General features: G+C 35.6%; 1 protein-coding gene across 2 annotated transcripts in view; it reads right to left on the bottom strand.

The window, feature by feature from the left end:
- sez6l (seizure related 6 homolog-like) overlaps nucleotides 1-22,826 on the bottom strand; it is a 162,674-nt gene that overhangs the window by 63,812 nt on the left and 76,036 nt on the right. Inside the window, exons 2-3 of one of the 2 annotated variants that reach the window (XM_002932087.3) lie at nucleotides 9,808-10,494; nucleotides 9,280-9,413 (exon numbers count right to left, since the gene is read on the bottom strand). In XM_002932087.3, the coding sequence (XP_002932133.3) occupies nucleotides 9,280-9,413; nucleotides 9,808-10,494 (821 nt within the window). The remainder of the gene's footprint in view (nucleotides 1-9,279; nucleotides 9,414-9,807; nucleotides 10,495-22,826) is intronic. The other variant, XM_031891968.1, reaches the window with a different exon arrangement.

Below are 22,826 nucleotides of genomic sequence, written 5' to 3'. Positions count from 1 at the left end.
ACTTGAAGTTTAAAACTTTTTGGGTAAATCTCAATAACTATGTTTTTAAAGGTTAAAGGTTACAGAGAGTAGTTATGAGTAGTCCTGTACAGTATTTGTGCAAACTCCAACCACATGCAAATCTTCATTTACTGAGCTATACCAAATGTCATTTCCACAGAAAGAAGAGGGACTACTTTATAGCTATACTTTATAGCAACATTGTTTTAAGCTGTACCAATGTAGAGCCATGGTCAGTCAAGATCTAGATTGTGCAGGAAGCCAATCATGACACTGGTACTGCAATATTAGTATATGACAACTATGTGAATGGCAGCCATTTTATTGCTCAAGGTGCCTATGTGGCTTGTATGATACTCTTTTCTATACTGAATGTGTGTGTGGGATGGTTGATTTGGTACAGGATCACAATAAGTATTTTATGTTAGAGTATATGTATCTTGGCAGAGCAGGATTTGGAATTACAAAATTGCTGCGAATACTGGTGGGTGGGTGGCAAAGTTTTGAAGGATTTAGAGCATATAGTGAAGATTTTTTTGTGTAATTGAGAACATGGGGTCTCCATGACTGTCAGATACTGATGTATGGAGAGACAACTAGATTTTGTCACAGTCGTTTAAGAGTTGTGTTCTGTTTATGTACAGTCAGTGCAGGATGCTGTATTTATATTAACTATGTGGATGGATTGTGTGCTGAATATATGAAATAAATCAGTTGACACAACATTAGGGGGTGTTTACCCTGCACTGTGCTGTCCCCTTAAAGATTTATAGAGCAAAACAAACAGATAGCAATAATTACTTTTAAATGATATCAATATTAATAGCAGGCCATATTCTTCAGTGTGTAATTAGCATTACAAATCAACTCTGTAATCAAGAACTCAATATCAGGAATCACTGAGCCATGTTATAAAGAGAGTGTCATGTTTTGTTTTATTGCTCTAGTTTTAATGAAAATACTAAATTATCAGAGATATATTATGGAATAGTGTGATTCATTAACGAGCTAGCCTCTTTTGTTTCCCAATCAATGTTTACAATGATTTCTTTTGAACAACTAAATAATATTCTGTGGTGCATGGTGTTATAATTTATTTTGACCCGGGCACCATGAACATGAGCTATACATAGTTACACAGTTACACAGTTAAAGGAACAGTAACACCAAAAAATGAAAGTGTATAAAAGTAACTAAAATATAATGTGCTGCTGCCCTGCACTGGTAAAAGTTGTGTGTTTACTTCAGAAAGTCTACTATAATTTATATAAATAAGCTGCTATGTAGCCATGGAGGCAGCCATTCAAAGGAGAAAAGGCACAGGCACATAGCAGATAACAGATAAAACACTATTGTATTCTACAGAACTTATCTGTTATCTGCTATCTGCCCTGTGCCTTTTCTCCTTTTTTCCAGCTTGAATGGCTGCCCCCGTGGCTACACAGCAGCTTATTATATAAATTATAGTAGTGTTACTGTAGCAAACACACCAGTTTTACCAGTGCAGGGCAACAGTGCATTATATTTTTATTACTTGAAAGCTCTTTCATTTTTTGGTGTTACTGTTCCTTTAAGAAAAAAGATCAGCAAGTTCAACCCCTCCATATGAACCTCAGTGCACATTTCTATATATACTTATAGAGGCCTGTCTAAACACTCACATACATAGAACGTGACTAATTAAGACACAAGACAAAAAGGCAAGATGCATGGGAGAATACTGGGCTGATGAGAGAGAATGAGAAGGTGGCAAATGATTGTGGGTCGGTCAGTATACTGTAGTAGTTAATAAATGAATCACTGTGGCTGTACTCCTTGTCATGGACTCATAGCCATAATCAGGGAAAGCAGTGGAATAAGCATTAGGGTTACATAAATTCATTGCATTAAATAATGATTAACAGGAAAGTAATCCTTACTAATCAACTATATGAGACTCCCATGACCCTAAAGCCCATTTCAATGAACACATTTACATGTGTTTCGAATGGAGTGCAATGCCAATATACATAATTGCCATGCATTTCAGTGATTTTCACTTAAATAGACAAATTCAGAAATATGGATGTAATTTCCATGCAAGGGCAATACCATCCAGTAAGTGATATCTAATGGCCCTGTCACTAAACTCTCATAATAAATCTGCCTGTGATTTTATCTTTAGTTCCGTGATATAATGAATATTATCATTCACAGATTCATTTTAGCCCTTAAAAATTAGTGTGGATGTTGATTTCATGAATAGTGTTAATTAGCTAATTATGTATTGATATGGCAAATTATAAAGGTTTGCTAGTTTGGCTTTATATCAGGTAAACTTGTTATGGATTAAGAAGGAACTAATTAGATAAAATATTAATTAAATTTAATTTGTCATGGATGGCATTCTTCCTACATGAATTGCTAAATTCATGTAGCCAAACAATTTTTTTTAAATCTCATTCATCATCTCCTCCATCAGCATACAGGCCAGTCTGCTGCACTTTTTGCTGCATGTTAGAAACTAACATCACTGGTGGTGTTGCCCATAGCAACCAATTAGATCTTTGTTTTTGTTTTCTAACAAAAGTCTAATTGCTAATTGATTGCTATGGGCAACATCACTGGTGATGTTTGTCTCCAATGTTAAAAATACACCTCAAAACTCTCTATAAACAAGATCAGCCAACAATTCAACATCACATTGGTTAGAACTGAGCCTTTGCTAATGCCAAGCTGCCAAGTACATAGCTCCTGGCATTGGTTATTGCTAAATGTTTAATAATCGTGACTGTAGTTTCAATTTTCTCTAAAAAGGGCAAACCTTTAGAACTCTGTTACCTCCTCCATAAGAGCCCTAATAATAAAGCTTTTCTTCCTATACTGATTAGAAAACCTTTTTGTGTTTTCTCTCTGCATCCAGTCATCTTTACTTACAGCTATACATATCTATAAACAAGTCTATTAGAGATTGTTATGCTGCCCACCTTGTATATCTTTTATGTAGTTATCACATTTCCTCTGGGAGGGCCTCTTTTCTAAAGATAATAACTCCATTTAATATGCCCTTTCCCTGAAAACGAGATCATCTATTGCCTTCAGCAATTTGGATGCTTTGCTCAGAAATTTGTCAAGGTTCTCTGGGTCTTGGGGTTTATTTTTTACACCTTTCTTTTTCAAACATATGTGTGGGGAAGTTAATGCTCTTAAAATTTACAAGCGCATTGTAGATCTATAATCCAAAAACATACCCTACACATAGGGGCTGATTTACTAACCCACGAATCCGAATTGGAAAAATTCCGATTGGAAAACGAACATTTTGCGACTTTTTCGTATTTTTTGCGATTTTTTCGTCGCCTTTACGACTTTTCGTAAATTGTTGCGACTTTTTCGGAACCATTACGACTTGCACGAAAAGTCGCAACTTTTTCGTAGCCATTACAATTTGCTCGTATCTTGTCACCACTTTTTCGTATTGAGCACTCGTAAACTGCGGGCAAAACTTTCAGACTTAGCATGATTTTGGAAGCCTCCCATAGGACTCAATGAAACTTTCGTACTCGGCACGAAGGCTACGAAAAAGTTGCGACAATTCGCGCAAAACAGTCGGAATGGCTATGAAAAAGTCGCGACAATTTACAAAAAAAACGCAAAATACCTATCATTACAAAAAAAACGCATTCGGACGCCTTCAGACTGTTCGTGGATTAGTAAATGTGCCTCATAGTGTATGTGAGAGAGAAATACACAGGGATGGTTGTAACGATTCAATCTATTATTTGGAAGAGTCATAAAAAAACAGAGAATGGACAGATAAGAGTAATAATATCCAAAAAGGCTACTTCAAAATGTGTGGTGGAAGGTGAATTTTAAGAAGAAGTCATGCAGGATTCAACAATAGACAGTGGGTAGAAAGGAAAATACAATGTTCTAGTAAAAAAGGCAATGCTTGGCAAGGCCACAGCTTCATGTGAGTTGACTAATACACAAATGTGTATGTGCAGACTGATATAATGTTGTACATATACATGTGGGTTTATGCAGATTACTGCAACAGTTATTTCTACACTATACTATCAAGCATAATGCACTTTATCTGACAACCAAGATGTTGCGTTTGTGCCTGTCACTTAAACAAGCTTTAATACAACCTAAAGGCTTAATTCATTATTTAGGATGTAGTGGGTTACTAATGGAATTATTTAATAGCCTGCCTGTTCTAAGTATTGCCAGGGGTAAATAGATGTGCACATAAAATCAGCAGAGTTTCAAAGCTGCTACCAGGATATAGGTAAGTATGGTCCATGATCATAGCTTATTTATGTTGGAGTCATTCAGCTGCCTGAGGTCCAGGCTAACCCCTGTTGCCCCCTATTATCTAGCTTGCCACTTGCCAGGAATAGCTTTAGGCCAGAAAGTTTGTAAACCATTTATAATCAAAGCAGAGCTTAGGGTATATATAGAAATAATATTTTCTTGTTTTTATGGACAATCCATGACATTGTGAAAGGTCTGAAAGAACAGTGATCACTTGCTAATTACAGATGATGGGCAGTGATCACATTCAGTTTCTAGTCTTCAGAAAATGTCAGAAGATAGTTAATTGCATAAACTGGGGACTTTTGAAAGCATTTATAAGACTTTATAGATAACAGATCAGAGTGCGTATGCGCTGCTACTGGAGTTCCATGGGTCAGCGACTTCCATGCAGTCCAACTTGTGAAAAAGGGTTACAGAATGCTGCAACTTATTCTGTTATGGACAGTTAGACTATCATACCCTCGTTCACCACTATTGAGAAACTGGACGTAAATTGATTTTATGTGACTAATGATATTTGGATTTTATCTGTGCAGAGCGTACTACCTTTATTAAAACAAATCTAATAGCAAATATCATTGTTTGAAAAAAGCCTGGTTCAAACCAGAAGCTAAATTCCCCACATAATGGAGATGTTCTATCAAGCTGTGCTAGGTTTTTGCTATGTGTTATCTCCTTTGTACTATGTCCCACATCCATACCTGCCTGATTATACCGCAATCAGGCAGGTTACAGCACATGTTAAAAGTCAACCTTCTTGTCTTGTACTAAGAATATGCTCTAGGGAGTTGGTTATTTTTATTTTTTGCTGACTACGGCTATAGTAGAAGGAAGGGGATGTAAGGAGGAATACTGGAACTAGAAAACCAAACAATGAAGCACATAACTCTTATATCCTTTTCTACTGATTATCCAGTTCAGCATTTCCTAAGACAAAGTTTGGAAGTGACTCAAGAAGCATAAAATGAATTGACCTAACTATCCTGCATCACCATACACATGCACATACACATGCAATACTGTATAGTCGGTTAGTTATATGCTTAACTGAATCCAGCTACTGAACTATTGATTTTGGACTGCAAATGAAGTGACTTACAACTTTAATCAGACTGTGTCAGACATTAACAACATGCTTACAATACATGATATAGCATTAATGTTGTTGAAATATTAGTGATTTACCAATCTGCTTCCTTTTGGATATTGCAAACAATGCAACCACACTGTTTGTTAGTGGTGCACTACTAACTAATGATACATGCTGGAATCAGCCAGTTAGAGCAAGGGAAATATGTCAACATGAGTGTGATGTTTCAGTTATAAATAAAAGATAGAAAGTTCTCAATGGAGATGTACTACAGAGTTAACATTAGAAGTTCATATAGTAAAAGAGTAAGTTAAGGGAGACTTTATGCTTATGGTACATCAGACTGTTTGACCACCACTGTCCACTAGAAAAAAGCAGGAGTCATAATGCTTGAGCATTAGCCTTGGGTGACAAACACACAGGGCACTTTATCCTCAAAGGCCAGTGCTGATTTCCACCTGATAGCACCTGCTGATAAAATTCCATTAGTTTTAAACAGCATGGCGAATCAGGGAGGCCCTTAATTCCCAGTTAAGAGTCACCGAAATGTGAATATTAGTTAGAGCCGATCACTTGTTTCAGGGATTCTGTGGGCCAGTGTAGGTGCTTTATGAAATGTGCTGTGTGAACCCTCTTATATATTTTATTACCACCATTATTTTCTAATTGCCCATAATTTTGATTAAAAAGGTGTATATTTGTATCTGTGTCTGCAGAGGTTTTATCCCTGTATGGAATATATATTTTTTGTTGTAATATTGGTGTGTATACAGCCATCTCAGGTCATTGTGCCTGATCTTTTTCAGAAAGAGACAGCACAAAGGAACTGCTTGCAAATAAGCTCTTTGGAAAAATGGATTGCAGGATTCTGTTGGAGGAGCGGTGATACATGTTGTAAAAAACATGTTTTGCAGTGACAGAATCACCGTATATTAAATAAAAGCACAATCTGCAGTAAGGTGCTTCTTAAACTTACTGCAGCTTCAGCCCAGTGTTGAGCAGTAATGAGCTCAGGAGTCTGAAGGCAGTTATAAGGATCAATTATATGACCTACATTTTCTCTTGAAATTGATATATTCCCTCAAAATGTGCCTCAAAAGTTATTTTAATCTTTTTTCCCAAAATGTCAGATATTGCTGTGGAGTACTTCTAACTGGGCGAAAAGGAAATCATTGTGAATTATCTTATGCCTTCATTATTATTACTTGTAAACGTGGGTGGACATTAATAATGGGCAGTGGCATTCTTGCATTTAGCCTCTTTTATTTTGACACCCCCCACAAATGGCTATGCATCAAGCACCTGGTAGATTAAGTGAGATTTGAATTTAGTAACTTAAGCACTTAAGGTTTCTTGGAATATTTTTGTTGCTGCTATGCCTATGTTAGTGTTAATAATAACATATGCTATGTTATGCTATGAAAGTTTCGGATTCATTCAAGCTTCGGTATCATGACTTTCCTTGGGCCAGGTTGGAGCTGCAGAGTGCCATTGAGTCCTATGGAAGGCTTCCAAAATCATGCACTGAAGTTTCAAAGTCAGAAAGGTTTTCGCTCTGTTTACGATCATTCGGATACAACATTTTCGTGACTATTGTAAACGATTGTTTCAATACGAAAATTTTGGATCGAAAGTATTTTCGTGACATTTGCGATCATCAGAAATGATCGGATTTTGTGATTTGAATTCGTACCTTAGTGAATCTGGCCCTTTCTCTAACAGAAGGAAGTGAGGGAGTAAAGAACAGAACTATGTTTATTAATTGGCTCTTGTGCCACAACATGTATGTGTGCCCTTTATTTATGTGCACAGTGAATCATATGATCGTATGATCCCCGGCCATAAGTACTTAAAATGCTTCTGTTTAGGATTACCCAGTGGCACATACTACTAAAAAATGATATTTTTATGAAAATGCTTTATTTAGATGAAGCAGGGTTTTACATTTGAGATTGTTTATGCAATATATTTTTATAGAAACCTACATTGTTAGGTGCTATAGTTTTCCTTTTTATCTATTTTGCAGTAAGATGTTAGTTTGTGGAAGGGCACTCATAAACAATTTCTCAAAAACTCAAGAGCCTCTAGAATGGAACTTCGTTTTCACAGAATGTTTTCCCCAGATACCTAATATATGTCAGAACAAAGAAAAGATGGTTTATGTATCTTTTGTTAGTTATCAATATATTAAAGTGTCAAAACCTTTAATAGCTTTATTATATTTGCTCTGCAAAAAGTATGTTAAATAATTCAAAACAAGACTTTACATACATTTGTGCATCAGGCAAAAGCATGTTCCGTGCTGCACTTCCATTCACATGTACTTTGCCTAAACATCACATTGCATAAAGAGTTCAAACATTATTTCCCTTGTGGGTTGTGATGGCTTATCTTGAATTAGTCAGTGAAATAGTAATTTCACTTAAGGCTAGTTGTGGCTGGGAATAGTCTGAAAGGGGTGATTAGTCAGAGATGCAACAAGGAGAAAGAGATGATAGAAAAAAAGGAATATTGTGTTCTGTGTGCCCCCATACTAATTCATTAATGTTAGGCTTCAGGCTGTTTTTCTGAAAGTCATCTATAAAACATCTGTCATGTTTTAATATATGGAGTTCAAGTATCAGTCTGTGGTTTTCACTCAAAATGCATGAACATCAAAATATGCAAAATAAAACATAGAAAAAAAGGATTTAAGAAAAGAACTTGATAATTTTTTTTGCTTCTTTACTCTTCTTGTCTGAATTTTAAGTATGATATCTGCTATATTGAGTAGATGCACATATATATTACTCAACTGATATACAGATGGAAAGGGGATTAATACAAAGGAAACAGAGGTTATGAAATCAGGGTCTATGGGGGGGCATGATAAGTAAAGGGAACATAATCCCACGTGCAGTGGTTCAAGGGTGGTAGGAGAAAGAAAGGGTAGCATTAAAACAAAAATGTGGCTGGCAGCAAAGACATTTTTGGAAATTAAAATATGTCAAACGTTTCACTGAGGGCCTGTGGGGGTCCATTCATTTATCACATTGTTTTAATATCACACTTTTTGTTGTCTGGATAAATATTCCCTCTTGGGCTTCTGTCTCTAAAACAGCACCAATATACATAAAAAAAACAATTTAATGGACCATTTATTATCAAATGTTGTATTGGTAAGATGCTTAATGGAGGCTTTTGCTTTGGAACAACTGCCAGCCACAGGAATAAACTGTGGAAGGGGGCATTGGTTTGAATAATTTTAAAGCCATTATGTCCCCGTTTAAAGGTGCCAAATTCGTTATGGTGACTAAAAAATCATTTTAAAGAATATTACCAGAAAACAAGTTTGTACTTTGTAATGAATCCCCAAAGTATACAGGAAAGTATAAAGTACAATCAAGTTACAAATACAAATAAGAAGAGATGAAGAGAGAAAGAAGAAGAGATATAGGATGACCTTTCTTAAATGCATATAGGTCATTTGATTTATAAAATTATTTCATTGTTTATCTTCAGAATCATGTTTAGCTGGCTATATATAGGCTTAGCAGAGCGTAATATGGGATGATTGGTGGAATATTAGTAAACCGCATACATGAAATTGCGCTGGTGCCATGATCAGATCAATTGACAGAGGTATGGGGAACTCTGATCTGACACAGTTATGAGTCAGTCAGTGACCTAATTCATATTCTCATTGGACCACTGGTCATCCTGAGCTTTTGCTTTGTCCAGTCAGATCTGTTGTGGTCATATCAATAGCTGATCATTTAAAACAGGTTGCAGGGGACACTCACATGCACCTAAGATCAGTATTAAGTACTCCCACATCCACCAGTATATTGCAGTGTTAAATCATAACTGAAAAGATAAAAAAGACTTGAAATAAATATGGTTCCTACCTGTAGCTCAACTCCATAGCCCATGTAGACAGTGATATTGTAAGTGCATTCCAGATAGTTTTGCGAAGGAAGCGGGGGGTAATCTGTTGAGTCAATGTATCCCTCTGGCTCGAAGAAATTCACACTGCATTGAACTGTATACAAACTTCTATTAGAAACTGCATAGAAAACTGCATGAATACATTTCACAATAAGACAAATACTTAGAGCCATATTGTAAGCAAAATATCCATAGATATGGTAACTGCATCCTATGGCTGTCCAGTTGTTTTTTAACCATATTTTCTGCAGACAAACCATAGTAGTCCTTCAAGTTACTGCTACTGGAGGTCAAGAAAAATTATTTTCCAGCTACAACTGGAAATCTAAAGGATGCAGACTTCACTGCTGGCCAATGGGAAAACCAGCACACCATACCATATGGTTTTATCCAAAGCAACTTTTTTTTACATTCACATAAGGTGTCAGAATAATATTCTTTATATGTTGGTATCTGTACAGTTAAATTGGGCATGCCATATTTTCTACCTGGGCTTTGGTCTGTGGTTATAACTGTTGTTGTTATAATTGTAGATGTTGTTGTCTCTTGGTTTTCCTCTCCTGTGTTCAAATCATTGTCTGCATAACGTGTTCTGAAAGGTTCATCTGCCTGCAGAGAAGTGTTTATATCAGATGAGGGCAATTTTAGGGATTCAGAGTTATGAGGAACTGCAGGTTGAGATGTGTATGGTGTTAACTGAATAGGAAACTGGGAAATTGTGCCACTGTGTCTTCTGTTAACCCATAATGAGAATTCCGGAATATGTTCTCTTGCTTCTCTTGTCTCAGACAAAATATCCTTCACTCCTTGGACCTTTTCCGTAGGAATGGAAAAACTCCCACTTGTCTCAGCTAGTCTTTCAGAAACAAGAGAGGTGGAATAGGGTCTCAGACGTTTCCTTGCTGCGTTCAGTTGCTTTAAGGATGGTGGTTTTTTTCTTGTTGGCAGAGTCTGTGTGCCAGAAAAGTTTGGGGCAGTGCTTGACACTTCAGACACCTCCTTGTGGAATAACATAGATTGCCTTTCTGGGTCAAGCAATTCCCTAGATGGAGGGATGCTGTGAGATGCAGTTTCTTTTAGCTGGGAATTCTCTTTGCTGATCTTATTGTTGACAAGTTCATGGGGAACCAGCTCCACTGGACTTGTTGGTGAAGGCTTCTGTGTTATATTGATATCTGTAAATCAGATAAGCTTGTCAGCATATTTTGAAGTTACTAAATTTTGCCATTCAGGAGACATTTATGTACTATATACATTTATGTATTATATACTTGTGGCAAGCAGCAGAGAGGAGTAAAGGGGAGTGGAGTTTATTGAGCTGGTTAATGTAATTAACTATTCAGTTCTATATGTGAGAGGTGACTTAAATGGAAAGTTAATAAAACCAAGCTTATTTTAGGTAATAATGTATCTTTAAGGTACTGTAATGTTAACTAAGCTGACCATCATGGGCCAAGTAGTATTATCTGGGGGTTATTGTCTGGATATAAGTCAAGTTGGCCACACAAACAGATGCCGAAATTGCACTGATCCTGTATGCTGATCGGATAAACGGCTCAGTGGAAAAGCAGGGAAATACAGTTCCAGGCAACTAATGGCACAATTGACTGAACTAGATCACCAGCCAGTCTAGTTTTACATTTTGCCCACTTATCTTTGCTACATTGGCACCAGTTGTACAAGGTATTTTTACCAAAATGCTATGCGGGTATAAGGTGTCTAGCTGAGTAGATCACAATTAGGCATCTTTATCAGGTAAAGGAAGTTTTTGTTACTGTTAAAGAGTTATTTCTAGTTAAGACAGTGGAACTTATACTATAACCTTGCTGAGGGCAGGGTTGGCATTGAGACAACTGCAGCTATTTACACCACATAATACATCTCATTGATTTTATATGTGCATGCATGTAACTGCTACATAAAATACAGTAAACAGTAATATTTACTTGTTGTTATTGTGTCAGCTTGGACTTTCCATTTAAACCATGCCATTTAATGATCATGTAAAGCAGATACAAGACATTGCCATTTAATGCATTGTACTAAAACAGCAGGTAATCATAGGCTATATTATGTGCATAGAATGCTGACGACACCCAGAAACGCATTGGTTATAACGTGATTATCTTAGCAAATGTAATAAAAAACAGTATAATAATCTTTAGAAAACTGAGAGCAAAATACATTAATCCGTTAAAGGAATGATAGTTGCTATTAGGTTTTCCTCTTGATCCATCTGCACATTAAACCGTGTCTGCAAATCGTTTGATTTCTATGTCTTCTTTTCTATATTCTCCATTAATTTCCAGCTGTTTTCTATGTGAAGCCTAGAGGACATTTAGCGAGTGTTCACAAATGATTCATTTATTTAACACTTCTCAGGCAGTAGCAGGTACCAGTCAGGAAAGTTGCTAGGCTTGAAAACATGTGGCGCATATCGTACATTTTAGGCACAGTACCAAGGTCTCATTAAAAGGTAACAGATTTTTTTGAGATTTGCTGAAAGCTGGCTACACTTAAAATTAATTGCATGCTGGTGCACAACAAGGAGCAATGCTCATTTAGTACAGTAGTTCAGAAGTGACCAAGATGGTCTAGTTTCAAGTGCATAGCCATGTTTGTGGTTTTGAGCTCAAGAACTTTTGACATCCTGGCAATATTACTGGACCCAGGTTAAATTGGTGTAAGTCTTACTCTTCTGAAAATATCATGGTTTTCACAAGTTTTTGCCTCCCCTCCAAAATAGAGACTTGTTTACACCAACCTTAGAATTTCAAGGATACACAATACATATGTCTACAGATAAAACAATTAACAAATGGTTCTTGCAGCACTATCCATAAGATATTTGCCTAGTATTCAATAACAATAACATTCTCAGTGAAAATTGTACACAAATAGGGTTTTATTTATAATTGGAATTGTACATACACCTATTTAGAGGCCAGCCTTTGTCATTGCTAATCTCCTAACTGATAGAGTTGGCTGTGTGTTTAGCAGCAAACATGAGGTTTGTGCTCTTGCCTGACTTCTAAAGCTGTATAAACATGACTACTTAGAAATTCTTTATGTGTGTGAAAGGCATATTACAAATCCTATGCTTATTACATGGATTTGTTCAGATTCTCATAATGTGTTTGGCATGCATGTACAGTACAAATCTGCTGTATTACATTCATTTTAATTATGTAAATTATGTACATGCACTTAGAAGCTCATTCAACACCTGCATTTGGAAGAAGTCCAAACCCAGCGCGAAGTGCAGGCAAAAGGCAGCTGCAAACTCACCACAATGCATGTGAGATGGAGTGTTGGGCTTTTTTGTGAAGAAGCAAGTGTAACACATATACTACTACTTATGCATGTTACACCATAACTTTTTGAATGAAGCCCTAGGCACTCCATTTATACAGTATTTCTGACAATTTTATAAAATTTCATTTTATGGTGGAAACAGCTGGCACAAACTGGACCAAAAAAATGTTGTGCAGTTAAAACAGTTTACTTATTTAAAAAAGAAAAAAAAGCATCTTAAACAAAAAAAGCCTTATGTGTTTTATGCCTATAGAAGGGGCTAAAGGTAAAACCACCAATCATCATACATAATTCATTGTCCAATTACAGAACCCCATTGACCCACCAATCACAAAGGGTTTTACAAAAAAGATTGCATGTAATTGATACATTTTAAATAAATATACATACATACAAACATATATATTTTGAAACTTATTTGCTTTTCCAAAAACTTAATTGATGTGTAATATACTTCTCAAATAGAAAAAGTGGAAATATAATGTATATATATATATATATATAAAACCTGGCTCCAATATGTATCTAGTTACTATTTTGATTTATAACAAGCTAAGCAGTAACACTAATGTACAGACCAAAGTGAAATGTCCAGTACTCATGAGGGATAGCCACCAGTATTCCCTAGGTAAATTGCCTTTTATCTACACCGGAAAACTTGTAACAGCTACCTAGCAAAGTCTGGTCCGCAACCCACTTTCGACCTCCAGGAAAATCACTGGCCTGAACCTGTGCAACACTATTGGCAACAGATTAGCGCTTGTAACACAATACTAAGAACCATGGAGCCTTTTGCAAAGTAGGATCTGCGCATACAACTATTAATGGTGAAGTTCACTTCAGTATTACATTTTGGTATAATGTAGACATTAATATTCTAAGACAATATTCTATTTATCTATTTTGTATTATTTTAGTTTATTTTTTGTTTCTACAATATAAACCAAAGCTTAAAAAAGGATTAGCTCTTTAAGTTTTAAGCATACAGTATCTGAAAGTAAATGTCTTAACAAGTAAGAAAGAGCGAGACCCAATCCATGGATGCAGTCAATAATAATAACAATCTCTTTTCCTCTTTTGTTTCTTTAGTTCTGTTGTATGCCTTTTGGCAACAGAAATTTCCGAGTCCTACCTGAATCATACAATACTATATCCTGTTAAATAACATTATTAAAGAGAATGGTCTGAATTCTGTTAAAGGCCTTTCCAAGGGACCTACAGCTGAGCCATCAAACTACTAACTAAATACTGTTTATTATACCTTGTTCAGTGTTTAAGTGACAGATCTGAGCCATCATTCAGTATATGTGAACAGATTGTTTTCAAGCTATATATTAATGCTTACAGGATGAGTAATTTTACTCTGTTCATCGCTATTACTGAAATTAGCCCCCATGGTTCATTACAAATTCTCTAGTACACCAATATATAACACCACCTCAGATTTGGTGCAACAATTATATTCTCAATAATGTTTTATAAGAAGCATTTTCCAAGCTAACACCTATTTTTACACCACAACTTTATTGTCAGCTTCAGCTACACATTCACCAAAGTGTATTGCACACCAATCTTTTAGATTTTATGCTCTGATGCTTGTATTCAGATGCGGTGTTCAGATAGGTGGTGTATTTATTTTTTACATAGATTTATAAAAAGCACTGTATGTCTACTTTTTAAAAAATTTGAACTAGGAGTCAGTGTATAGCCTAGAACAAGCATGTGATAAACTGGCTTTTTGTCATGTAAAAATGTGTAAAGAAAGGTAAAAACAGAATCTTTTCATTGAGAACCAATGTTTAATCATTTTAGAAGAATTACGATTATTGAGTGCATTGGACAACATAAAGTCTGATGTTGGCACATTTAAACTGTAATTCCTGTAACATCAGCTTCTGAAAAGGGTATTGAATGAAAAGCCAATATTTCATTGGAAATGTGCAGATTTGCTGATCTGAATAGCCCTGTACCCTCTGAACAAAGTATTTGTATAAGATGCTGGATTTCCAAAGTTTGTAGCAATTGGATTCACCTTAACAAGATTGATTTCCTCCTACTATGTATCAGGACCCACAAGTTTGCAGAATGAATGCCAAGGTTTTTCCCATGGCTATATTTTATTTCTATGGAGCAAAGTTTGTAGAAAACTGGATTAGGAACAGCATTAGCTTCAAACAATTCTTTCGGGTTCAAAACCCAAACCCAAAACTCTTTGTTTTGATAGCTATTGAGGAATAGTCCTGCATCATACAGGCAAGGAAGGCATAATGACATAGACAGAGTTTCTGTAATATCTGTAATATTTTAACATTAAATATCACCAATTAGAGAGATTTATAACATTTGCAAAAATAAACATATAATTTATATATAAAACGTAGTATAGTCTGTTGAATAACGCAGTAGAATTCATTTCAGTGAATGCACCTCACATGGGGATGTAATTCCTTTTCATTGTGGATTTTGCTTTTTCTAGTTTGGAATACAAGACATGGCTTTGCATTGCTGAATAAAAAGCATTTCCCACAACCAACATTTTCACAGCAGACTAACACAAATCTAAAAATTATTTAAACCTTTTATAATTTACTGCATTCATTGAAACAATGAGGGATTTATTACTCATTTATTACATTTGTGGTGGAATATTTCCATATACATATTGATTTTAGAAACATCTTACATTGAATCATGGGGTTATGCCTAATTAATATATGGTAGTTTCAAAGCAATCCAAAAATATAATTACAGCCAAAATGAAAACACATTTTTTTCTGGATCATTAAAATAGCATGTTTAATCTTTTGATGGGGAAATAGAGACAACATAATTTATCAAATGACAAGATTTGGAAAATATGCGATTAAGAGGTAGATTTCATATACACAAAGCCTGCAAGATGTAGAAAGGTCATTTATCAATCTTTGCTATCTGGTACTGTTGGAAGATTGCTGCTCCCTGATAAGGACTTTAGCAGCAGGTAATGCTGATGAAACTGCAAAATGATTTGAGATCTGGGATTCCTGTTTTATTGATGGGATGCCAAGATGCTTTCAATATACTTTCATAATTGCAGTGGTAATAAGAGAACTCTTGGCAAATGTTATTACCAATGGACTATTCCAGAAAGAGAACATTGCTGTAAAATGTAAATTTGTTATTGTTATTACAGCTTTAAACAGCAACAGTATATTCTGATGTATTGATGGGTCCTATTCTGCCTATAATAAACACAGATTATGGCATAGAGCAAGTCTATTTTGTTCTCAATGTAAAGCATCCTTTATCTCAGTGACAGAATGTTGTCTAGCTTGTTACAGTTGCTTTGTAGCATCTTGTTCATTTATTTGTGAATTATTACTGACCGAACAAAGCTGCTAATACTAACCAAGGCTTGTCATAAGTCTAATGGCATCCTGTATAAATTGGTGTGTGCTCCTTAACGTTAAATCAAATACCATGTCTATAAACTATAATATATTCACTTTTTTCTGCTTCACAACATGAAATGCATTTTAAGCTTTGTGTTTCAGTGCATATAAAGAAAATGCATGGAGGGTCCTAAACCATCCCTTTTATATAGTCAGCATTGAACTGGGGTGTGTGGGGCTCAATAGGGCTGCCACCCCAGGGACCCCCGTGGACTGACTGCCTAATTTCCCCAGCACGTGTACATTATACTTCATAATTGGGGAAGGGTGGAAGAGGTGAGTGGTGGAGCACCAATATTTTGGATCGGGTCTGGGTCGGCGGGCCCATGAGAGCTGGGGCCCACCAGATATTTTCCCAGTATCCTGCCAGTCCAATCTGACCCTGCATACAGGTTAAGAAAGGTGAGAGAAGCCGCTACTTATCTTGTCTTTTTAATTATGTACCTAATATCAGAATATCTAGAATAAATTATGTGAATTGGTTTGATTTTCATCCTTAGATGGTGTTTTGGAAAAAAGATATATAGGCCTGCTGTCTACATCTTATGATGGGAGTTATGGGAAAATTACATCTACAGAGCTGGATCCATATAGGGGCAACAAATATTTACAAAATAAAAGTTTGTATGCATTAGTGTGTTTGTGGTGGTGGGGGGGGGGGGGGAGATTACAAACAGCAGAAACAGCAATATGAAAGAACATAATGGGAAAAAAACCTAGAAATGATTAGTGTGTGCATGCTATTAGTCAGGTGTGAACAAGTAGTGATTTCCCAAATGTCTGGTAATCTTCACTTTAACCACCTGAGCTATAAACTGTTCCCAAACCTGAGCATGATTCCCTGTACTATCTCACAGAGGCCAGAACAAGTTAATTATTGCTTTCTTGCCAAGAGAAAATATTGTTGTACCCTCTGGATTTGAACCACTTATAACAAACTAGCCCAGTATTATTTTCAGTACATATGTATTAGGAGTGAAGATAGGGAAAAAATAGTTTGCCTCCAGACTCAAGCTAAATAAAACCTTATCAAGAGGTTAACTTTCTTCCCAATTTTGTTCATTTTTTTCTCATGTTACAGGAAATCTAGTGATATATGAAATATACATTGTTTCATTTGCATTTATAATGCCTAGTGCTGTACATAATAACATAATAATGGTGTTGAATTGGTCCCACTCAACCCTATGGGGCACATTTACTATAAACTATAATATTTACATCTAAGACAATTATAGACAATTCCTGTGCTGGCATGGCAGGGTGCGTTTTCTTGTACTCATGTTACTCTGCTCTCATACAACAGTGTAACAGGGAGGTAACATTGCCTCCTTGACCATGCATTGGATTCCACTTACATGTACACTTAAGATCAGAATGAACCTTAAGAATGCGCGAGCTGGGTTCTATTTTCCTATAGTTCAAGGGCTTATATACAGTTACTTCACTGCTAGACATGTTGTCTCTGATTTAACTGAAGCTTTTAGCTTTTAAGTTACTGCACTCAAGGACTAGCATTTAGTTCAAGTACATAGCATTTAAAAAGAAAAAAGTTAGGTTTGCACCCCTTTAATCTGATTAAAAAGCAAAGACACACAGGATACAAAGCATTATTGCCATTTTGAAAACCCAGCTAACTGGTTCTCATGGATTTGTCTTTAATAGAAAGTAAAAATTAATATAGAAGTAAAATGGGGAAATGAAATGAATTTAGTTATCCACATTACTTTATATTTACCAGCAGAGTACACTCAGAGGGTTAGAAAGTGGATTAGAATGTGGGTTCTATGGAGATTAGGGATCAAAGCAAATTCATATTAACAGTTGAAGATTGCCCTTGTGAGAAAATATAAGGAGTCGAAGATGACAAATCCAGTGCATTGATTAAGTGGCATGTCACTAGCTTGAAATCTGGAGTTTAGCCACTGTGTATAATATAAATAATGTTACAATGCTACAGTGATTCAAAATATTAGGTGCATTTAGTGAAGTATCACAGAGATAATTTGAGTGTGATATTTAGCTATGTTTAACCAATGCGTTTGGGAGACAATAGATGGATGATAGATGAAAGACAGATCAAAATGGAGCAGTGGATAAAAATGTAGACTCTGCCAAAAGCTTATTTGCAACACTTAACTTTGGTTACACACTGTGCACCCTTTAATGTCTTCTGAAATGCATTTCATCAATCATATTTCTAGATGCTTTAAAGCGGCCCACACATACTGCCGCGCATGGATTTTCTCCTAAGCTGTTATTAACAATGCCCCTTGAATATGATTTAAGACAGATGAACCAAGAATTCAAAGTCAGATTATTTCTATAGCTACCCAACTTTTTGCCTCTGCTTTTCCACCACAGAACTTTCTTAATGCAATTAATGTTTAAAAGGCTACATTAATATGTTATATAATCATGTCATTCCCAAGCTAACACTCTGCTGCCAAAAATGAAGGATCAAAACACTTGTTATATTAGATATTCTATAGCTTTACTTATCTGTGGCGGCACAAGGTGCTGTAACCTTCTGAGTATTTTCTGATATTGGTAATGCATGTTTTTGGTGCCAAAATATACCCATAGCAAACAAATAATAAGCTATTTATTAACATATTATCCAATCATTTTGAAAAATGAGCATTTATCAATTATTGAAATCTTATGTAAATTACCAATTTATTCACTAATTATACTTACAATGTATAATAATATATTATTATATTTAATTTATATATTATATAATAACATATAATTATGTTTCGTTCTTTCCCTGTTAGAATCCTAACTAGGCACTCATTGTTAGATTGATACTGGATTTTTATTTTCCATAATGCCACTGTCTGGGTGGTGATAAAAATGTGCCTAAATTTTGGTGGTGCACAGAAATAATTTTGGTGCTAGAATTTAATATGCCTTGAAAACTCCGCACTAGTAAATGGGTACTTATAAGATGTGAAGCAGAGGATTATTAAGCCAAATAGGTGTTTTTGCATGCATTTTCAATGACTATTCAATCCCTGGGGCATATCTCCTAACTGGGGGACTGTATTCTTTATATACTGCACTATATAAATAACAATGAAGACCAAATGCAAAGTTGCTAGCAATAGGACATTCTATAACATAATGTTAAAACTTAAAGGTGAACTACCACTTTAAGTCCGTACCTTTCAAACTGCATTTTGAAAGGGTTTTTAAACACGTAATCAGTTCAATATTGTAATACCTAGAATAGAAAAACTGCGTGGGAAATAGGGATGCAACGAATTCAGGATACAGTTGGCAGGGTTCCATTTCGGCCGAACCGAATCCAAATCCTAATTAGCATAACTTAGCATATGCTAATTAGCATTCAGAAGGGTTAAATGTTAGGGGAAGATTTTTTTTTTAACCCTTATGGATCCTGATTAGCGCATGCTAATTAGGATTTGGATTCGGTATTCGGCCGAATCCATCGGGGTGGATTTGGGGGTTCGGCTGAAACCAAATAACTGGGTTCGGTGCATCCCTAGTGGGAAAGAATGAATAATTTTTAAAAAATATTTATTTTCATGTACTACTTTGAAAACAGGCACCCATGTGGACTTTTCTTATAATAAAAACACTTCCTTTAACACCTTTAGTGCCAGTCAATGTAGAATGTCCCACATAGTCCCTGTAGTGCCATTGACATAGATACTATGTGTGGCATAGATAAAGAGTCCGCCACCAGCACTTAAAGGGTAAATCTCACATGTTTATTCATATAAACTAAGAATATAGCACATTGTTTATATTGTTCCCCAACTGTAACTAAGAAAAGACACTAATGGAAATAATATATCATTTTTGATAAATAACAACACATGCATCCTAAGCAAGATCAATATATTCTATAGAGCTTAGGAGAACCACTTTATATTTTCCATTGATTTTTCATATGTGTGGCATGGGAAAATCCATATGAAAGGCAGGATGATTAATTAGTAAGTCCCTTTTAATTTTGCATAAGATGCAGGCAGCACAAGATGAAAAAATAGCTCTATTTTGTACAAACTGGTGAGTCAGTGATACAACTTTGTTGGCGGCTTTGATTGCCATTGTTCTTATATATATACAGGGACCAATGTATCAATACCCGGTGTTAACAATTCATTCCAGCATAGATAAGAATTGTCCAAATACTCTCTTTCTTCTTGTTATTATTACCACATTGAACAGAATGGTGAAAATATGGTGACTGACTTCTCAAAGCAGGAGAGCAAATTCTGACAAATTGGCTTAATGTGGCCATACGCGGTGTGATCTGCTTGTTTGGCGACCTAGCAGTTCATCAGTTGGCTAAAATTATTTAAAACGTCATGTACAGGGTATATGGGCCGCCGGACTGAGCATCAACAAGCCAATTTGGTCCCTGATCCAATGGGAAAATCAAACCTGCCCGATCGAGATTTTAGGTCAGATTTTGGTCAGGTAGGCCCGTGGGGGATAAGCTGCTGAATCGGTCTGACACACACAAATCAGTAGCTTAAGTGTGCCCCTGTATGGCCACCTTTAGGTACCAGCATTGATAAATTGTTTTAATACCTTGCAGAAAATATAGGAAAGTTTTACAAACTGTGGGAAATATTGAAATGCTGGGAATCCCTAAACTTTCCCCACATTTGTTATTTCATGATTGTCATTTATATCTATACACAAAAGAATTCCATTTAATGAAGGGAATTTTTTCATGAAAAACTTTGGCCCATTTTGCATGACCGCAACTGTGCTTTGACACAACTGGCCAGGTTTCAGCCTAACAACAAAAATCACTGGCTGGTCAGACAAAATTTCTTATTCATTAATAAATTCAAAGATAATTTAGTAGGATTATAATTCTGACAAAAGTTGTTCTTTCTTGTCTGTACCATCAGATGCATGGCAGATAAAGAGTTAAAAGATACTTTATAATTATCAATGTGCTTAGGATTTCCTAATATAGCATATGTTTTATTGTGTATTTGTGTAATACTGAGTTGTTTTAAAGGATGACAAATATTTTTGTCTTTTGATAAATCTCAGTCATATATGTATGATATTTTGCTTTTTCCATTACATAGAAAACGTTGAGAGAGGCTGGTTACTGGAACAGCAATAAAGCATAAATTCTCAAAAAAGCACAATTTCCATGAAACGCTCCTCTTAGCATTTCATTTCTCTTCAGAGAGCAGTACTTAAACTTAAATGCACTTCTTCAGACCTGCATGTTCCTTTACTTTATGCTCCACTTTATTCTCCTAAGTAGTCATTATTTGGAAAGGTCATTTAGTGGAATATTACAATTATTATTACCTTCACTATTGTACTTATTTTAAATGGGACAGAATAATTCAAAATCATTCTAAATGCTTTACCTATAAAGGGTAGTCTGACTAATGACCCCAATATAAGTACAAGTATTTTTACCCACTTACCAGTAAGAAAAAAACTACATATAACTTTAAACACATACACTCTTAATACATTCTAGATCACTATCTCCCCAGAAATGTAGGAATACCAAGAAGATGATAGGGAAAATTTGCTGACAGAGAGGAAATATGGTAACAGTGCCTGCACATCTTTTCTATCTATCTATCTATCTATGTTCTGAATATTATGGTACACTGTAATATATATATATATTTATACAATCTATAGAAAGCACTTACGGCATAGATGTCCAAAAAGTCATTTATTTAAGCATACTAGCTACGCGTTTCAATCCACATGGGATCGTCATCAGGATAGTCCTGCGTAGATAGTATGCTTAAATAAATGACTTGCTTTTTGGACATCTATGTTGTAAATGTTTTCTATAGATTAGATGGATTTTGTGGGTTAGCACCCGGCCATTGCCCTTTGGACTGGTGAGTGCCGATTTTTGCAAAGTTATATATATTTATATGTATTAATGACATAAGACATGACACAGGCTCAAAAATGTTGTAAATGTTTTCTATAGATTGGATGGATTTTGTGGGTTAGCACCCGGCCATTGGCCTTTGGACTGGTGAGTGCCGATTTTTGCAAAGTTATATATATTTATATGTATTAATGGCATAAGACATGACACAGGCTCAAAAATGAAATACAGTGTATATGTTGTGAGGTTCACCACTAAAAAAAATGAAAGAAATGAGAATTTAAAATAAAAATCCATTTACTAGGACATGAAAATGGCAATTTTTCATGTCCTAATAAGTGATTTTTTTATTTTAAATTATCATTACTTTCAATATTTGGCAGTGAACCTCACAACATATATTTAACTTTTGAACGTTTATCTCACATAGACTGGTGTGGTCTGTGAGCTTTTTCCTTATATGTATTAATTTCTCTCTTTAACTGGAATACATTCTGATGTGGGGCCTTTACTTTTTTGACTTAGGGCATTCCACACTGTTTCTGTTTTCCTCATTGCATTTGGCTACAGTCTACAATCACATGGTGCACTCAAAATATAGAAAAAACTAGAAATAAATTCCCTGTAACCTTTGTAAAGACAAAGAAAAGGTGCAATCAGGTCCTGCCCCCAGCACCCTAAAATACCGATAGGAATGTACAGAATGTTGCCAAAACAGCTCCATAGGCATACAAACTGCAACACAAGCGCAAGCAAAGGAGACAGGGCCAATGACTGACAAGTCATACGTACAACACAGCAAGCGAATGAAAGCGAGGCCATCACCTGTGGACCCATTAAAATGAGTGTGGGGCTGGTCAGTGCAAGCGTCAAAGTTAAAACTCCCATACGT

Source organism: Xenopus tropicalis, chromosome 1, assembly GCF_000004195.4.
Source record: "Xenopus tropicalis strain Nigerian chromosome 1, UCB_Xtro_10.0, whole genome shotgun sequence".
NCBI lineage: Eukaryota > Metazoa > Chordata > Amphibia > Anura > Pipidae > Xenopus > Xenopus tropicalis.
Note: the sequence above shows the minus strand (reverse complement) of the source record. Positions and strands in the feature narration are given on the sequence as shown.